Source organism: Eucalyptus grandis, chromosome 11 (genome assembly GCF_016545825.1).
Source record: "Eucalyptus grandis isolate ANBG69807.140 chromosome 11, ASM1654582v1, whole genome shotgun sequence".
Taxonomy (NCBI): domain Eukaryota; kingdom Viridiplantae; phylum Streptophyta; class Magnoliopsida; order Myrtales; family Myrtaceae; genus Eucalyptus; species Eucalyptus grandis.
In genome coordinates, this window is record NC_052622.1 from 8,887,012 (window position 1) to 8,907,572 (window position 20,561).

Below are 20,561 nucleotides of genomic sequence, written 5' to 3' on the forward strand. Positions count from 1 at the left end.
ACTATGTATGGTCACTATTCAGTTGAAAGAATCTCCTATGAAGAACAATCCATTCATTTGGCGAATCAGTACGATATGGATGCTTCCTGCTTCTCCTCGTCCCTCCACTTTCGATCCCATGAACCCGTTTTTAGGTCACAGCTACTCCTTTCATCCAAGACTCCGTTTCTTCTATAATTACAGATTCCTTTTCTTTTCACTACCAAAAGTCCCAGTAAATTGTTCCTCTAAACCCATGAAAAACTCCTTCGTTGCATTAATACATCCAAATGATGCCTACTATCAAGAAGGTGGAGCCTGCCAATCGTCTGTGAAGTACCAGTAGAACTGAAGGAAGGGTTGTCGAAACAAACAATAGGTGATGTTGACTATGACCACTCTTTTGACTCATTAGAAATGTTATTCATACTGGCAATGTTACCGACAACTACCCCTTTAGAGAACGAAATTGAGGTGCTGATAAGCATAGTTTTGCATTGGTTTTTGATGTTGAACGCCTTTCTGGAGCCAAGATTCTGCTATTTGACATTACTGTGGTAAAACAACAGGGATCATTACCTCTTGTTGATCAAGTAACATCCTTCAAGCCATCAAAGGGCTGTCCTAATGCTCGTGTCAAATACATTTCAGACCTGCCAACTATCGCCAGCTTCCTAGTGAGCTTCTCTGGTTAGTACTTCCATTTCTATTATTTCATGCTTGTTTCGTCAATAATACTTTAAAAGAATATATTCTTTGCAAGTTTAGACACATACAAATAAAAAGGCAAGTGGCTCTACTAGTACGGATCCTCCTACTAATGTCAAGAGTACATGCGTTAGAAGTTATTCGAAGAGACAAAAGTGACAACATTTGGGAATGTTTAGTTTTGACATGTTGTGGTAATATCTTTTGTGATAATGGGTTCGGTAAAGTGGTGTTGATCAATTTGTTATTTTCATTGATGATGGCATCAATGAAGTAGGGTTGTGGATGTATGTTTTTATTTATCTTATATGGCCATTTGTATAACATTTAGGATCAGTGAGATGATGTGCTTTTTGAACCATCTTATTATAGTAAAATGGGTTTATTCATCTATTTTTACTTGAATAATGTATAACTAGTGTTTGTTCATGAAGTAATGAGATTGTGCATGCCATCATTTGCTCTTTTATACTCAATGGATGAGTACTTCTCCGGGATGTTGTGCAGTTGTGAGTGCCCTACATAAAAGTCAATTTCAATTTAAAAGAAAAAAAGAAACCATTCTTATTAGAAAGCCCCTCGTTCTCAGACATTTCAATGTCAAGGAGGAAGCATTCAATCACACCAGAAGGACTCAACTTTTATTACTTATTAAAACAAACCATTCTCCCAAAAAGACAAAAAAAACTTGTAGCTGTAATAGAAGATAAACAATTCCAAAAGATACGTACAGAATGAAAAGCATATAATATGCAAAATTTACCTTTCAGCAAAGCTTGAAACTCGTTTAATTTGTATAAATCGAAACTTTCCTAAGAAATGCCTATGGTGGGTTTTTTTAGGTGTGTTTTCCTAAGAAATGTGATACCATTTTCATATCGGCGGCATCAGGTTTGACATCCCGAAATTTGGCCCCATTTCGAATATAGGAAATGGTTGTTTCGTTGACACGCTTATGGTCATTTACGCTGCTTATTTCCGAAAGCTTTAAAGAAAAAAATAGTTGCCCAAGTTTATTTTAAAAAAGGGTTGTTGTGCAAGAAATAGAGAAAACATGAGGTGTCAGATTTGGACGCCAAATTTTATTGGCTCAATAACACAATAAGGTTTTAAACTACGTGCATGCAAAGTTTAATAGATTAATTTTGAGTATGGGAGTTAATACGAATTTATTTCCGAAAGCTTTAAAGAAAAAAAAAGAATTGCTCAATATTATTTCCAAAAAGAGTGGTTGGGCAAGAAAATAGAAAATAAATAGGGTGTCGGGTTTGGCCACCAAATTTTATTTGCTCAATAACACAATGAGATTTTAAACTAGGTGTGTGCAAATTTTGATAGATTAATTTTGAGTACGAGAGCACGTACGAATTTATTTTTGAAAGCCTTAAAGAAAGAAAAAAAAAAGAGTTGCCTAAGTTTATTTCAAAAAGGGTTTTTGGGCAAGAAATAAAGAAAAATAATGTGTCAGGTTTGGACGCCAAATTTTATACGCTCAATAACACAATGGGATTTTAAACTAGGTACGTGCAAAGTTTGATGGATTAATTTTAAGTACGGAATACGTACGAATTTATTTCCGAAAGCTTTAAAGAAAAACAAAAGAGTTGTCCAAGTTTATCTCAAAAAGGGTTATTCACCATGAAATAGAGAAAAAAATGAGGCGTTAGGTTTGGACGCCAAATTTTATTTACTCAATAACACAATGAGGTTTTAAACTAGGTGCGTACAAATTTTGATGTATTAATTTTGAATAGGGGAGCACGTACGAATTTATTTCAGAAAGCTTTAAAGAAAAGAAAAAAAAGAGTTGCCCAAGTTTATTTTATAAAGGGTTGTTGGGTAAGAAATAGAGAAAAAAAAAAAATGAGGTGTCACATTTTGATGCCAAATTTTATATGTCAATAACACAATGAGATTTTAACCTAGGAGTGTGCAAAGTTTAATGGATTACTTTTGAGTACAGGAACACTTGCGAATTTATTTCCGAAAGCTTAAAAAAAAAAAAAAAAGCAGGTGCCCAATATTATTTCCAAAAAGAGTGGTTGGGCAAGAAAGTAGAAGATAAATGGAGTGTCAAGTTTGAACACCAAATTTTATTTGCTCAATAAAAGTTTTAAACTAGGAACGTGCAAAATTTGAAGAATTAATTTTGAGTACGGGAACATGTATGAATTTATTTACAAAAGCTTTAAGGAAAAAAAAAAAAGGTTGCCCAAGTTTATTTCAAAAATGGTTGTTGGACAAAAAATAGAAAAAAATATTTGTCGGGTTTGGGCGCCAAATCTTATATGCTCAATAACACAATGAGGTTTTAAACTAGGTGTATCCAAAATTTGATGGGTTAATTTTGAGTATAGGAGCACGTACGAATTTATTTCCGAAATTTTTAAAGAAAAAAAAAGTGTTGCTCAATATTATTTCCAAAAGGGTGGTTGGGCAAGAAAATAGAAAATAAATGGGGTGTCGGGTTTGGACACCAAATTTTATTTGCTCAATAACACAATGAGGTTTTAAACTAGATGCGTGCAAAGTTTGATGGATTAATTTTGAGTAGGGAACACGTACCAATTTATTTCCAAAGCCTTAAAGAAAAAAAAAAAAAGACTTGCCAAATATTATTTCCAAAAATGGTGGTTGGGCAAGAAAATAGGAAATAAATGGGGTGTCGGGTTTAGACACCAAATTTTATTTGCTCAATAATATAATGAGATTTTAAACTAGGTGCATGCAAAGTTTGTTGGGTTTGGACACCAAATTTTATTTGCTCAATAACACAATGAGGTTTTAAACTAGATGCGTGCAAAGTTTGATGGATTAATTTTGAGTAAGGGAGCACGCACAAATTTATTTCCGAAAGCTTTAAAGAAAAAAAAAAGAGTTGCCCAATATTATTTCCAAAAGGGACGGTTGGGCAAGAAAATAGAAAATAAATTGGGTGTCAGGTTTGGACACCAAATTTTATTTGCTCAATAATATAATGAGGTTTTAAACTAGGTATATGCAAAGTTTGATGGATTAATTTTGAGTACAGGAGCCAAACAAATTTATTTCTGAAAGCTTTAAAGAAAAAAAAAGAGTTGCCCAATATTATTTCCAAAAAGGGTGGTTGGGCAAGAAAATATAAAAATAAATATGGTGTCTGTGTCGGATTTGGACGCCAAATTTTATACGCTCAATAACACAATGAGGTTTTAAACTAGGCACGTGCAATGTTTGATGGATTAATTTTGAGTACAGGAGCACGTATAAATTTATTTCCCAAAGCTTTAAAGAAAAAAAAAAAAAAAGAGTTGACCAAGTTTATTTCAAAAAGGATTGTAGGGCAAGAAATAGAAAAAAAATGAGGTGTCAGGTTTGGATGCCAAATTTTATTTGCTCAATAACACAATGAGGTGCGTGCAAAGTTTGATGGATTAATTTTTAGTACACTAACACGTACAAATTTATTTCCCAAATTTTTAAAGAAAAAAAAAAGTTGACCAAGTTTATTTCAAAAAGGGTTAATGGGCAAGAAATAGAAAAAAAATGAGGTGTTGAGTTTTTTTTTTTTTTTTTTTGGGTCAGTCCTACTCTATTCCTACTCTACACTCACTCGCAGACTTGTGCCCTGCCTCTTGCAGGGCGTGGGAGTCGCAACCCGCTCTCGAAACTTACGCGCCCCTACCCCATCCCCCCCTGAGAAGGTGAGGATTTGAACCCCTCACCTCCCCCTTCCATGTTGGAAGGGTGGCCACTGGGGAACCCCAGTGGTTTGGACGCCAAATTTTATATACTCAATAAAACAATGAGGTTTTAAAAATGAGGTGTTGGGTTTGGTAGCGCCGGTAGCAAAGAGAAGGTAATCATCCCGCATTTGTCTAGTGTTTCCTTGAATAGAATTTGCATAATATTCTCTTCTCGATTTTATATTTACTTAAAATTCTCGCTTGATGTTATGTTTAGGAAGAAAGGTTGATTTGCTAAAGAACAAGTTTGGATTTGATGACGCTTTCAACTACAAGGAAGAACTGGACATGGATGTTGCACTGAAAAGGTGAACAAGGATTATAGTAACAAAGATTGAGCAAATGACCGATGTACATCCAAACTTCAAGAAAGGCAACTTGGTTTGGGGCGTGACTGGATGGGAGGAGTGTAGTCTAATTGCTGCAATTGCCGTGAGAATTAGGTGATCTAGTCGAGCTTTGAGAAATCAGAATGAGGAGTATATTAGGAACTCTATATACCTAACAAACTTCGTCAATCTAAACTTGAGGCAGCAACTCAAAGTAATATATTCTTCCTCAATGAGCCAAAAGTAGCAACAATACCAAAAATTCTAGGCGAGACAGAGACATTCTAGAGAGACCATCCACAAACCCATGTCAGCAATTTGCCTAGCCATTTCAAATGAACCACTTCAATAACCACAAACCCATTACTACAACAAACCCATGTCAACGAAATTTAAAATAAAATTCAAGTGAAATCAAGATAGCTAAATCCTCAACATAAATATAAAGCACTGCAATTTCAAAAAGACGATGAAGGTGTTGAGTGAGCGTTAAGCAAGCGCCAGGCGAATCTGAGTGAGCGTTGGATGGAGGCGTCGGGCAAGCATTGGACGAAGACGTTAAGCTGAGCGTCGAATGGAGGCGTTGGGCCAACGCACAATAGCAAAATACATACGTATCGTTGTCAATTGGACGGACTGACGTCATTGATTGTGACAAATTTGATGATATCATCATGAATTCATTGATCTCCTCTTGTTGTCAATCCGAGAAGTCCGTTAAAAAACCTAGCCACAAGAGAGTGCACATTGGATGATGACCAGAAAACTTTACAAACTAGAAGTCTAAGATGAGCAACCCCGGTCACACAAGCATGGGTAGAAATTATATCCAAATTTTTTAACAGAGAAACTAACTAATCACTTTCTACAAAGGTTTAAGAAAAATTAGCCTTTTTAAGAGCCAAAATAACCCACATTGTCACTGGACTTACATCACTCGAGAGCATAGAGGATCTATAATTTTGCCTACATGGAATGCTAATTAGACCTCTTACCATTGATCTTCTCAAGAAACTTGATCACAATTTTTTAATTATTATCCCATATGATGTTCTCACATTTCATCACATCCACCCAAGAAAATATTCTTCATGTTATGCTTCTTCTAATGCTTGCAATGCACAAAGAGATTCCAGTAGGTCATTAGCTAAAAAGGAATGCACCGAAAAGTGATACAAATCATACAATCCAACCAACAAAGATGCAGTTTTTCCAATGACTGCAATGTACGAATCGATTCCGGTAGGTCCTTAGCTGAGAAGTAATGCACATAAAAGTGATACAAATCGTACAAACCAACTAACAACGACACAAATGCAGCAGGCACCACTTTCACCTCAACAAACCGACTTAGAAAGCTACTGCTTCTCATGCCAACACCCCCAAAACTCGAATCATGGAACCTAGTTCCCGACCAAACTCAAAGTTCCACTCATCCAAAGATGCTGATTCATTGAAATGGATAGTACTAAGTGCAGAAATTCTTCTCCACTTGTCGCAACACACCAATACCTCTTCCAAACTATTAGCTCCGCGATTATCAATTCACTAAATCTCGGCCGCAAGAAAATGATCGCCTGATACGCGGTGGCCCGAGCTAAAAAGGGGTCGATGGAAAATGAATCTGAACTCTAACCAAAGCAAACAAAACCTCCATCGCGCAATTCCTAGGAAAACGTTTCAGAAATTTACCTGATAAATGTAGGGCTGAAAAGGCATCCAGAAGAACGGCACGGCCATGGTGGAACACTTTGTCGTGTTCGGTGAGGTCGAATCCGGTTGCGACCTGCATCGGGTCAATCGGGTGGCGACTCGAATTGGGTGAGTCGAGTCTTCGCAATTTCGAAGGCCGAATTGTAGGGTTTTGGCAGATGAACGGGTTGGGCTAGATTGGGGAGTCGATTCGATCAAAGAGCAACTCGGCTTGAGCAAACTCCTTGGATTTGAGTTCGATTGAATCGATTTGGGCAGATAGGATTTGGGGTTCTTCCTCCATCGCTGGAGATGATTCGAGGCAAGTGAGAAAAGGGAAAACGTAAGAGCTTTTTACGGCGCCATTCTGTTTTGAAGGTTCTAGGTCTTTTTTTTTTTTTTAATAAAATGGTCCATGTCAGCGCCAGTCCGACCACGTAGGACGGCCGGTGCTGACTTTGTATCCACGTAGGCATTTTTGGGCTAGATTTGCCGGAAGGACTAAATCGGCCCAAAAAAGGTTTATGACTAAATTGGCACAAGACAAAAGGTTTATGACTTTTTTGGCATTTTTCCCTACATTTGTTTGTATAAATGACATATCAATGAGAGTAAACTTAAAAGTTCACTAAGAGAGTAAAAATCTCTAGCGACACTATTGCCTAATTTGTTTTTATTTTCTTTTTCCTCTTTTTTAATTATTTTGTTTTTTTTTATTTTTCCCCATTCCATCATCCTATAATAAAATTTTATTAAATAATACCAAAATATGTCATTTATAAATATAATATTCATATTCATATATTGAAGTTATATTATAAGATAGAATTAAAGTCGAATATATAAATAAAATTAAGATTAAATTAAAAATATTTTTTATTTTTGTTATTTTAAATTTCTTCTATTAGAATTAATATATTATGTATATTGAAATATAGTTTCAATTTTGTTAATTTAATAAGTTTGTTATTCGAAGAAAAATGGCTTTCTTATTGTAGATATTATAAATCTAGAAATATTATCCACATTTATCACATCTCTCTCGTAAGATAATTTGATCTAGTTTATATCGCTCTTATATCCAACTTTATCATGTTTTAAGTAGGCACCAAACGCGGATAAGATAAATTATATCTTATTCCGAATTTTATCATGACTAGCAAATACAATCTAAGATGCATGGGTATCATAAGCATGCAGTTTTTTTCCTTATTTATTGCTTTTTAATTTTTTTAAAACAAACCTAGACATCTCTTTTTTAAAAGCAAAGTTGCGGTCCTAGATTGGGCCGTGCCCTCGAGTGCTTTGGTGCCGTTTTGCTCCATCTCACGAAGTCTCTCCTCAATTTGCTTGCAAAAACTCCGGCTAACAAAGGTTCGCTCGTGAGTTCCTTCTTCTTTGAGCGTATCGCAGAGCATCTCGCCAATTACCTTAGGTCAATTTAACAATTTGATTATTGAGAAAAGAAATTAGTGTTATCATGCAGGTGTGTCCTCATCCAATGTAAACGAGAGTATTTAAAGTGAATTTGTGACGCCTCAAATCGTCACGCACTACACATGTCATATTTATTTTTTTTCTTAATAATTTATCTGCATGCGGAAGCATGACAAAATAATCATAACATGACATATCAACATCTCAATATCTCAATAGCTTAATAATGTATATATGCAATACTTTTAATAACATTAATTATACATATAATTGCGACACTTATTGACAGGTATATGACTTCAATTTTTATATTAAATCCTGGGGTTCTGCAGGTTTGTCTTCTGGTTGGTTGCTCTTTTTCACGTTAATGGGTATTTGGGATCATATAATTGCGACATCTCTTAAATAGATTTGTTATTTTCTTTCCTTTTGCTTTTAGACTTGAATGCACACACATGCGAGAGAGATTTGTCTCTTGGAAGATGGCGGTGTTCGAAATAAGACTATTTACAGGGGATGTTTGCCCTGTGGAAGTGCTTAATTTGAAGCTCCCTCTGAGAGCTACTAACTTTGGCAGCTAATTTTCTTGATAGTACGGTCAATGTCGGAGCTTCTAAATGTGCAAACGTCTTGATAGGAGTGGGGTCGGTTAAATTGGCTGTTAGTTGAGTGATTTGCTGGGGTATCTCATTTGGTGAAAATGCCAAAAATCTTTTGAGTGTAATTTGCTTTCTTTGCCAGCATCTTCACATACTTTACCCAGTCAATCTATGCAGTAAAATTGGGTGAAAAAAGTAATTAGAACACCTCTCCCGTTATTTCTTTTCTGGAAAGAAGTCTCATTGAGGAAAATTAGTGTGTAACTCATTGCTCTCGCATCATTTTCAGGCGATTTTTCTTTGTTAATCATCTAACTTTCCTAGCGAAATCTCACGGAAAATAAGAAATTACTAGAAAAGTATGCAAGGAAAACTACTAGAAAACCTGGAAAGGAATCATTATCCTGACAAATAGTTTCACAAAAGGAATACTTTCTCTTGTATGGATGTGCAAGGGACACGTAAGACTCTTCTGAAATGTTCTTGTGGTGAATTAAATACTATTTCTGGGTACTCTTTTGGCTTTTATTTAGATTCCGATCCCTAGGCAGTTGAATTACCTTCAAGTATAGGGTGATCATACATTTTATTCTTTGCAGGTTATATCGGTTCTGTTTCATTCTTGAACACTGTGTTGCAAGTCAACAAGCTCCGTTCTGTAAACCCAAAATTGACATATGGTGAGTACATTTGTCATAATGAGTAGAATCCCCTAGCGTTGAAGATCAGTGTCATCTACCCCCAATAGCTAAAAAGATCGTGAGATCTGGGTCGCGGCAACCCTCATCGGAAGGTTGCACAACCCGCCGCGCCGCAACCTCCGTGCGGAGGTCGCTCGTGCTGCTCAATCTGGATCGTGGCGACCCAGATCGCAAGATCCCGGTCGCCACAACTCTCGCCCAGCCGTCGTACGACCCACCGCTCCACAGAGGTCACCGGTGCTCGCAATTTGGTCGCCACAACCCAGATCTGTGCGACCAAATCTGCGCATGATCTGGGTTGCCGGCGTCCTCCACGCAGCGACCCTCGTCGGAGGGTCATGGGACCCTAGCTGCACCACCTGCCCTTCGCTGGACCACCTGCCCTTCGCCGGCCGTGTTCTCAATAAAGAGAAGGGAAGGATTAAGACGATGAACAGTAGTCGGGGTAAAGCCAGAAAACGAAAATTAACGAGGACAATTTCGGAAGAAAAAGTTATTATCTTCAATGCCAGCATGCCGAGAATGTCCAAGGCAGCCCCCAACCTATCTTGAACTTTCAGCCTTGGGAAGACTTTGCCTTTGGCAAAGGCAAGTGAAAGAAAATTGCCAAACACTCAACATTTGGCCCAAAGGCCTTTAGCCCCTAAAGACCCTTGGGAAGCAGTTCCCAAACAGAGCCAACGTATATCATAGTGCTTTCGATAGAAATTAGTCAAATCTTTCTCGAGGGAAACGCTGCAGAATGGCTATATTTGCTATCCTTAAGCTCGTGCTAAACGTCAATTATTTCTTAATCAGATAGTACCTTAGAGCATATTCACCGTTCACCATACAAATTTAAGGTATATCGAGGCAATTTCGTTAAATGTGATGTCTAGAAGCCGAATAAGTCTATTTATATGGAGGTTATAAAATTTCCTGGCAATAAGAAGATGAGATTGATCCGGATGTCCGAGTGGAGTTGACTGTTGTGCCCCCCTCATGTCTGTAGGAAAAGAATATGCATATGCAGCCATTGGCTTCTAGTAAATTGGTGATGTCGTGGGGGGCTAGGTTTTTGTCGGCATTCTGTTAGTAACGTTACTCGTTACGGATGAACGTCATCGAGTGGACGAGGATTTACATTTGATGGGTAGTAATCTTGGTAGCTACCATGAAATTCCTCGAAACGGGGCTCAAGACAGAAAATGCTTTTTCTAAATACTATAAATGGTTTGAAGCTCATCCAAAAGCAAGCGCTGCTCCGTAATTATCTTGGTTTTTAATAATTTTTTTTATTTTTTTCGATTTTTCCTTTTCTTATTTTATCTTTTTTCTTCACTTCCTCTACTTCCTCCAGTCAATTGCCGCCATCTAGTAGCCAAAGGCACGACCTCAAGAAAGCAGCTTGGCCGTAACTAGGTGAGACTCGACCTCGACGGCCATATTTGAGGCCTAACCTCACCAGATCTGATGAGGTCATGCCTCACCTAGCCACTCGGGAGGGATCGACTCTCGCCAGTGGCTAAGCAAACCTCACCGGCCATAGGCAGGCACCGTCCATGAGCAGGTCGCAGCCTCACCAGATCACTTGCCCATGGCCAGCGAGGTTTGCCCAGTGGTTGTGCGAGGTCGCGGCCTTCATGCTCGGATCCTGCTTAGGTGTGACATGTAACAATCTACCTTGAATACCAAAATTTTTACGACTGTTATGAAAATTACATGTGCCATGGATAAAAATCACTAAATAAGAATTGATTATTGCAATTTCCATAGGGCGGCATCTACGATGCAAATTTTGTCTCATGTAAATCAATCCTCAAAGGTCATCCAACATAATTGTTTCACAATTCATTTCTTCCATCCAAAGTTGATACCACATAGGATGGCCACCCTAGCCACCGCAACACCCAAAGACGAGCATTTTCACGGTAGAAATGGCCGGATTTTTCTACGTAACTTCCTCAAGATCCATTCCTAACAAAAGCAACAAAAAAGTTAACATCAGATGCAGAAAAGGAAAAGATCATGACACGATGTAGCATTGAGGGAAAAATACCAAAAAAGTCCTAAATATTTTACATTGGTACAAATTCAGTCCTAAACTTTTTAATTAAATAAATTTAGTCCTAAACTTTTTCACATTGGTACCAATTCAGTCCATCCGGCTAATTTAAGCCAGAAATTGCTGACGTGGCGGCTAGCGGTCTTATGTGCGCCATGCAAATAAATTTTATAATTTTTTTAGATTTTTAAATTTTTTTCCTTTTTTTTTCTCTTTTTTTTTTCTTTTTCCTTTCTCCCTACCCCTTGGCCGGCGTCTCGCTGGCCAACCATCGCCGGCCACAAGCTGGTCGGGGTAAGGGGCTCCATGCCCTCGTCAGCCACTAGCGAGGGCCGCCACACCCTCGCCCAGATCCAGGAAAGGGCCAAAACCCTCGCCTAGATCCAGGCGAGGGCACAACTCCCTCACCCGCCATGAGTGAGGGCCATGGCGGCCTCGCCAGTGGCATCGCAGCTTTTGCCTGCCACAAGCGTGGGCCTTCGCACCCTCGCTTGTGGCTAATGAGGACTCGACGGCCCTCGCCCTTGGCCGGTGAGGGCCACGCCCTTCCTGTGGCCAACGAGGGCGCAGAGGCCCTCGCCAGCCAACGAGCAAGGGTTTCGACCCTCTTCTAGATCTGGGCGAGGACCAACACCCTCACTTGTGGCTGACAAGGGCGCGGCGGCCCTTGCCAGTGGCCCAGCGAGGGCGCAGGGCTCCTTGCCCCGACCAACCTATGGCCGACGATGTTGACCGGTGACCTCGCTGACCAAGGGGTAGGGAGAAAGGAAAAAAGGAAAAAAAAAAAAGAAAAAAAATTATAAAATCTGAAAAAAAAAAATTATAAAATCTGAAAAAAAAATTATAAAATTTGTCCACATGGCACCATATAAGACCGTCAGCTGCCACGTCAGCAATTTCCAACTTAAATTTGCCGGATAGACTAAATTGGTACCGATATGAAAATTTTAGGATTAAATTGGTCAAATAAAAAAAATTAGGACTTAATTGGTACCAATGCAAAAGGTTTAAGACTATTTTGGTACTTTTCCTTAGCATTTATAAACCATCAATTATTATAACTAACCGACACATACAACGCGGAATGACTTTCTCCTTCTGGTCCACTATACCACATGCAAGAAGCACTCAACATTTTCAATGAGATCCAATGCAATAACTATTTCCTTTGCATCCTAAGTGATACAACAATTAACTCTTGAAATACCCAGAGTTGCATTGCCCACATCCTTAGGAGGCGAGTAACTTGTAGCAGTCGTAGAGCAAAGTCCCGCTAGAGGAGAGAAGCAATGAAATTTAAAGAGCACAAACTAAAGTATACCAATAATTAATGCCCTGACATCTAGAGCATCTAAAAACTGCAATTCAAGGTCGCTACTAAGGGTAATCCAGATAGAAGTCAAATATGGTAATCATCTATGAAGATTCACAATGTCAATAAAAGTCCATTAACTACTAAAAATGCGACAACATAAGTGAGTTAAATTGACTTTTGGATTCTAAGCCATCCTCTAGCATAGGAAATCGACATGGTTGGCCTTCCGAATGAAGTGGTCTCTGCTGCTCAAAAGGATATCGTGCTACATTTCCCCGTAAATAAATGCATGGAGAATGAAGTACAGCCCTAAGTATAAGATAATAAGCACCTCTCACATTGATTTCTGCGTATCAATCATTGAAGCCAATAAACTAGAAAGAATCATAGACACTCTCTACAGCAGAAGAAAAAGCACTTACAGAAGGGAAAAGAAGGCAATACTTGTAGTGGGCAATCACCCAGTATAAAAAATTTAAAAAAAGAAAATTCACCCAGTATAACCTTGCTGCCATACTTCATCGCTTCTTCATATGCTAGATGAAACTCATGTGCGAGATAGACCTCAAGCTTATTAGCATGCTAATAAATAACAAAAGTGAGATCCAGAAGGATATATGTGACTTAAATTGACCTTTGGATTCTTAGCCTTCCTCTAGTGTAGGAAATCGACAAGGTTGGCCTTTAAAATGAAGTGGTTATGCTCTGCGCACATTTAAAAAGATAATAGGCAAGATTTGCAAGGATAATAGTAGTGGTGATATAATTGAACATGTTCTCGAGATCCATAAGAAGATAGGACAAGTCATTTTGAAGGTTATCCCACGCTAGCTTTTGAGATGGTGTGGTTCTTGATCAACAATCTTTCGTCTAAATGGCAATGAGTGTTGAATCGCTTATGGGAGATCAACTCGGTTCCCGATTAAGCTTGTAAGGGCTTTTTTGAATGAATACTATAGGATTGAAGCCACAAAGATTTCGACTCAAGAAATGAATTCAACCCGACCAGGGATGAATGTGATCCTAAGGGATTTCCGTCTATTTTTCCATGGTTACCTAACGTGACTCTAGAATTTTCAAAGGAAATTATTAAGAAATTAAATAAATTTTTCCTTGTTCATAGGTTAACTTGGCGTTAGCTTCTTCTTTTTTTCTTTTTTTTTGTCTCTACTTTATGAATATCTTTTGTAGATAGTTTCTTCCATATTAATGTTGTTAGAGCTATTGATGTATTGGTTACATTATCTTTCGTTAATGTATATTCAATGTCCTGCTTCTGTTATTTTTAATACTCGTGAGTAGTTCAAAGAAGTTTTAGTAGCTTCAAAGGGCTTATTTTGCATATTATATTAATAATAATTTTAAGTTAGGATTTTTGGATGATGATCAGAGGCAAAGCCTTAAATGCTAATTGTCACAATTAGAAAAATTGATCTAACTTTGTCCAGGATTTGAGGAAAATTCTGTTTTCTTTGATATTTTGACAAAGAGATAATGAAGATAATAATGCTGAATCGTTGAATCGTTAACCTCTTTTATCATTCAAAACACCGGAAAAAGAAGAAGAAGAAGATATGCTTAAATGCTCTGTTTGTCAATTGAGGCTAAGTAGTTTTCTCTTGTGATTTTGCTTTTGAGATGGGTTTATTGTGATTCTGCTTCTGCGTTGAGATGGACTTGCGGACTTGCGATGTTAAATCAATATTACTTTAGAGGATCTTAGCAAGAATTATCGTAGTCAAAGATCTCATCATTACACATATTGAGGCCCTTGCATTTTGTTCCCATTTGAGAGGAACAATAGTTGAAGCAATTTCAAAAGAAGAAATTCAATGATCACTTGAAATGGCACAATCGCAGTGGAAAGCTTTGTTTTTTTGCCTAAAAAAATGGCGAAGTGTAAAGGATGGGCACGTGAACACTTTAGCCGATGTGCTGGTCTATGCATTATGACCGAGAGGAGGTTTCATGCGCATTTTAATTGTATATGAGGGCTAGGAAGTTGTAATCCTTGGAAATTTTAGCCAAATTTATAAGAGAACTAAATCATACGTTTCATTGAACCTCATCTAGAAAGATTATATAGATAGATTACCTTGGCATGCTTCACCCAAAAAGGACTAAACCTCATCTAGGTATATTATATAGGTAGATTACCTTGGCACATTTTAATCTGATGAAGATAGATTACATAATAAGTTTAAAATAGGAAAGACAATCAAAGAGACATGGCGTTCTGATGTTTATCATACTTAATTTAAATTTTGGATTTGCTGTTAAGGCCTTTTGATTCAAATTCCTTAAATAAGTCCAGCGGCATTTGAAGCCCGGCATTTGAAGTAGGAGGCTGTTCTAAGTTGGAAGCAAACCTAACTAGAAGTTGAAAGAGCGTAATTTTCTTCCAATATTGGTGGTTTAGGTATGAGTGAACCAATAATGAAATTGCATGCTTAGCTTCAGACCCGGTGAGCTCAAGAGACGCCACAATCGATCCACTAGTATTGATCCACCCACCATGCCGCAACAGGCGCCCACCACTACACAGGCGCTACTACACACCGTCCTGCATTCCTTATTATCCCTACCTTGCCCGTCCATTCAACAAGTCTAGTCACTATCCCTAACCTTGGCAATCCTCCTTTGAATACCACTTGTTCTAATTTTAAACTTCAACGAGAATCCTCCCATAATTTCTACCTTCCTAATCTTTTCCCATCTCATTCAATTAGTTCCGCAGCAGCACAAGCATCCACTCCAGGAACACCACCTCCCACGTCCAGATCAAAAAACAAGTATTGCCAACCGAATTATAAGAATATATACACCTGCTCGGATGTGACACGTGACAATCTACCTAGAATACCATAAGCTTGTTACCAAAATTACATGCCACGCCATGAATAAAAGTGTCACTAAATAAGATTGATCTTGAGCAATTTCCATGGTGCAAATTTCCATGGTGCTGCATCCATGTAAATTACGTCGTCACAAAGGTTATCCAACAGAATTGTTTCACATTTTATTTCTTCCATCCAAAGTAGAGACCGGATGGGATGGCCACCCTAGCAACCGCGACACCCAAAGAGACAAAGACGACAGCATTCTAACATTCTAACAGTAGAAACGCCAGTTTTTTCAAAGGAACTTCCAGACGATCTGCTCCCTAACAAAAGCAACAAAACAAGTTATAACATAAACATCACATGCAGAAAAAGAAAAGATCATGACACGATTAAGGATTTATAAACCATCAATTATTCAAACTAACGGACAGGTGCCACGTGCCACATGGAATGACCTCTCTGATGGTCCACCATACCACATGCAAGAAGCACTCGTAATATTTTTCAATGAGATCTAATGCAATAATTCTTACCTTTGCATGCAAAACTGATGCAACAATTAACTTAGACTTTTCCCAGAGTTGCATTGCTCACGTCCTTGCCCATGTCCTTGCAGGCTAACCTGTGGCAGTCGAAGAGCAAAGTCATGCTAGAGAAGAGGGAAGCAATGGAATTTAAAAAGCACCAACTAAAGTAAACCCATAAATAATGCTTTGTATATACGGAGCATCTAAGAAACCGCAATTCAAGATCGCGACTTAAGGGTAATCTGGATCGAAGTCAAATATGGTAATCATCTATGAAGATTCACAATGTCCATATAAGTCGATCAACAACATAAGTGAGTTGAATTGACTTTTGGATTCTCAGCCATCCTCTAGCTCCTCTAGCATAGGAAATCAACATCGTTCGTCTTCAGAATGAAGTTGTCTCCGCTGCTCAAAAGGATACTGTGCTGCATTTCCACAGAAATATGCATGGAGAATGAATTACACCCTTAACTATTACATAATAAGCACCTCTCACGTTGATTTCTTAGATGCTCTCTACAGCCATCACTTAGAAGATAGAACACCTTAGGGAAGGAAGGGAAAAGAAGGCAACACTTGCAGCGGGCAATCAGCCAGTACCCCAAAAAAAAAAAAAAAGTATTAACTAAAGCGAGATCAAGAAAGATATGTGTTCGGATTCTTGGCCTTCCTCTAGTGTGGGAAATCGACATAGTTGGCCTCCAGAATGAAGCGCTCATGCTGTGCTGCTCAAAAGGGCATTGTTCTACATTTCCTTGGAAATGAATGCATGGAGAATGAATTACCCCTAACTATTACACAATAAGCATCTCTCACATTGATTTATGAGTATCAATCATTAATGCCGATAAACCAGAATGTATCATAGACGGTCTCTACAGCTTTCACTTAAAACAGCAACAGAACACCTTAAAGGAGGAAGGGAAAAGAAGGCAATACTTGTTCTGGGCAATCAGCCAGCGAGCGTACTTCGTCGCTTCTTCATGCATTACATCAAATAAAACTCCGCCAGGGAACTCAAACTTATTAACAACCTAATAAATAACAGAAGTGAGATCCAAAAGGATATATGTTGAGTCCAGTTAAAGGAGATACAAAAGGACGTAGCTGACATAAAATTTGGTCTTAAACAGGACACCTCATGGGTTATAGCGATCAAAGTTGGAAACAGATTGCAGAACAACATGCCTTGGCATGTAACCAGTTGGATTGACCATTAGAAACCACTCACAGATGGAGATGAAATCAAATTGATCCTTTAGATTTGTATCAAATGATACTGATCAAAAGAGCATGTGATGTACACTGAAGACATCCTCTCCCATGAAAAAAATTTGCCACAAAATATATGTCAAAATTCTCTTCTCCCTGAGTATAATACTCGATATTCCGGTGCTTCTTCAGAAGAAAAACCCACAAGATGTGAATTAGAATTACAGTGTTAAGCTAGAAAATCTATGGGATAAAGAGGTAGGATATTGTGAAGGCGGTTCTAGAGTCGAAACAAAACAAGTACCAAACGACCTATTGAAAACTGTCATCGGCCACTCAATGCTTGTGATCACCAAACTTTTTGCTTGGGGGAGAACCCAGAGCCAATGAAGCCTCCCATGAAGGTTTGTGAGATAAATTTTTGTAAAGAAACAAGCCCAACATTCATATAAGACACACCTTCCATTTATGCGCTAGCTCAGCCGCTTCAAACGGAAACTTATCAGAAGGCGAACGAAAAGATATCGTCTGCACTCAAACAGGAACCACAATCAAGGACCTCTGAAGCATAGAACAATGCACAGTGCAAGCGAAACCCCCACAACATGATCCATATTAAATTAGCATGAACAGATAAACACCTTTCGTCCCACCGCGGAAGTCAAAGCAAACCATACTTCTAGTTCTCTACATGATTCCTGCAACCAAAGCCATCTTATTTCATTTACAGCACAAACATTAAACATAATCTGACAAACTATGGTTGATGAATCCGATTCTCTTTCGCTGCCACATTTCGTGGGCAACCAAACAGATCATCAAGCCCAATTGCAAGTAATTCAATTTTCCAAGTCTCATTTCCTTTTCCCTTCATTTTTCTTCTCCCAAACAATCGTCAGAATTCGTTCCAAATCCAAATTTTAGAACTCGAACCTTTGCAGCCCTCACTCGAGACCTATGTTTCCTCTCGTACCCTTGAGCCTTTGCAGCACTCACTCGAGACCTGCATTTCCTCTCGAGCAAGTACACGTACACGTGCGTGCAGTCCTCGGACACACATGTGACCACCACACTCGTGGGGAGCTCATGCAGCTTGGGTAGCCTCCTACAACGGGATTTTTTTAATTTTTTTTTTGGGTAGAACTCCTACAACCGGATGTTAAAGTAATCAAAACTGCATAATGAAAAATTGAAAGCAACACGGTCTTGACTCTGGTGTCATCCTCCAGAGAGGACAGATCAATTCCACGCAACCTTGAAAAATAGAGAGAATACTCACGGGTCTGGCTTGCGAAGAATTGTCTCCACTTCCTTGCTCATTTCTTGGTAAAAATGGTCCAATGCCTCCTCGTACAAATTCGTCTGCTAATGCAGAAAACCAGAAATTTCGCAGAATGACTTCTCTCTCTGATGGTCCACTATACCACATGCAAGAAGCACTCCCAATATTTTCAATGAGATCTAACGCGATAAATCTGTAATCAAATATGCTGCCCTGCATGAACACTCTCTCCAATACATGGGGAAAATCCTAGAGAAGAGAGAAGCAATGGAATTTAAAGAGCACAAACTAAAGTAAAGCAGATAAATAATGCTTTGTATATCTAGACCATCCAAAAACTGCAATTCAAGATCGTGACTAAGGGCAACTCCATAAAAGTCGGTCAACTCCTAAAAATGCAACAACGTAAGTGAGTTGATGAAGTGGTCTCTGCTGCTCAAAAGGATATCATTCTGCATTTCCTTGGCAATAAATGCATGGAGAATGAATTACACCCCTAATTATTACATAATAAGCACCTCACATTGATTTTCGTTGAAGCCGATAAACTAAAAAGCATCCTCGCTACAGCCATCACTTAGAACAACGAGTGAATGCCTTAGAGAAAGGAAGGGAAAAGAAGGCAATACCTCTATTGGGTAAACACCAACATACCGTTGTTGGGCAGAGTCCTTAGGCATCTTATTAGCAACCTAATAAACAACTCAAGTGAGATCCATAAGGATATATGTTGAATCCAGTTAAAAGAGATGCAAAAGGATGTATTTGGTCTAAAAGGATATTGTTCTGCATTTCCTTGGCACTAAATGCATGGAGAATGAACTACACCCCTAATTATTACATAATAAGCACCTCACATTGATTTTCATTGAAGCCGATAAACTAAAATGCGTCCTTGCTGGAACAAGGACAGAACAAAAAGAAGGCAATACCTCTATCGGGATTGGGATACCATGAAAATACTCTTGTTGGGGAGAGTCCTCAGGCATATTACCATCCTAATAAACAACTCAAGTGAGATCCTTATATGTTGAGTGCAGTTAAAAGTTAAAAGAGATGCAAAAGGATGTAGCAAACAGATTAATGCCGACATAAGATTTGGTCTAAACCAGACACCTCATAAGTTATAGCGATCAAAACTGGAAACGGATTGCAGAAAAACATGCGACGTAAAGGATACCCGTTGGATGGACCATTAAAAACCACCCACGGATGGAGATGTAATCAAATTGATCCTTTAGATTTGTATTAAATGATACTAATCAAAAGAGCATTTAATGTACACTGAAGACATTCACTTCCATTACAAGAATCTGCCACAAAATATATGTCAGAATACTCTTCTCCTCGAGTATAATAGCCGATATTGAAGACGAGATGCGAATTAGAATTACAGCATTAAGCTAGAATTGTGAAGGCAGTTCTAGAGTCCAAACAAAACTAGTATCACCCAACCTATTAAAAACGATCATCATCCACTAATTCGTCAATGCTCTGTGACTTTCACCAAACTTCTTGCTTGGGGGAGGGAACACTAAGCCAACAAAGCCTTCCATCCAGGTCTGGCAAAGAAACAAGCCCGAGGACTGCGATAAACATTCATATAAGACACACCTTCGCACATGGGCATAACTTAGAGCTCACAAACGCAAGAACACGATTTTCCGAGTCTCAGTTCCCTTCATCTTCCTCTCCCAAACAATCCCCAGAATTCATTCCAAATCCAAAATTTAGAGCTCACAACCTTCACAACACTCACCTCATCGACCTGGCTCTGCGCGTTGGGGTTCGGCTCGTCGAGCTGGTCCTCTGCGGAATCAGCGTTGGGCTCGGGTGCACGAGAGTAGTACGCGACGGTGGAGGGGGCCGGATCGCGAAGGAGAAGAAGAGAGGGGGAGAGGAGAGAGCGAGGTGCGTGGGGTGGGGGGTGGGGGTGGGGCGACTGGCCGAGCCGGCCCATTCAGGAACCGGATAAAGGCGAGGTGAAGGCGCGCGAATCACGGTCAGTTTCTGGATTCCTTGCTTGATCCTCCATCCATGGAAAGGTTTCCGCAACATTGCCATGATGAATTAGCGAAGCGAGGACCAGCTCGACGACGACTCGTGAAGAGGATGAGAGCAGATTCTTATGGAGAGAGAGGAAGGAGGGAGGAGAGCTCCGATAT

The 20,561-nt window shown here is 39.0% G+C and overlaps 1 protein-coding gene across 1 annotated transcript; it reads right to left on the reverse strand.

Moving 5' to 3' along the window:
- Positions 1–15,308: 15,308 nt before the first annotated feature.
- LOC104424688 lies at positions 15,309–20,356 on the reverse strand. Its single transcript, XM_039305044.1, has 10 exons — positions 20,156–20,356; positions 19,329–19,394; positions 19,026–19,088; positions 18,394–18,476; positions 18,048–18,219; positions 17,756–17,812; positions 17,574–17,642; positions 16,842–16,936; positions 15,906–15,994; positions 15,309–15,692 (listed from the first exon to the last, which is right to left on the reverse strand). The coding sequence occupies exons 1-9, from the start codon at positions 20,354–20,356 to the stop codon at positions 15,937–15,939; spliced, it is 864 nt and encodes a 287-aa protein (XP_039160978.1). The 3' UTR covers positions 15,309–15,692; positions 15,906–15,936.
- Between the last annotated feature and the right edge of the window lie 205 nt (positions 20,357–20,561).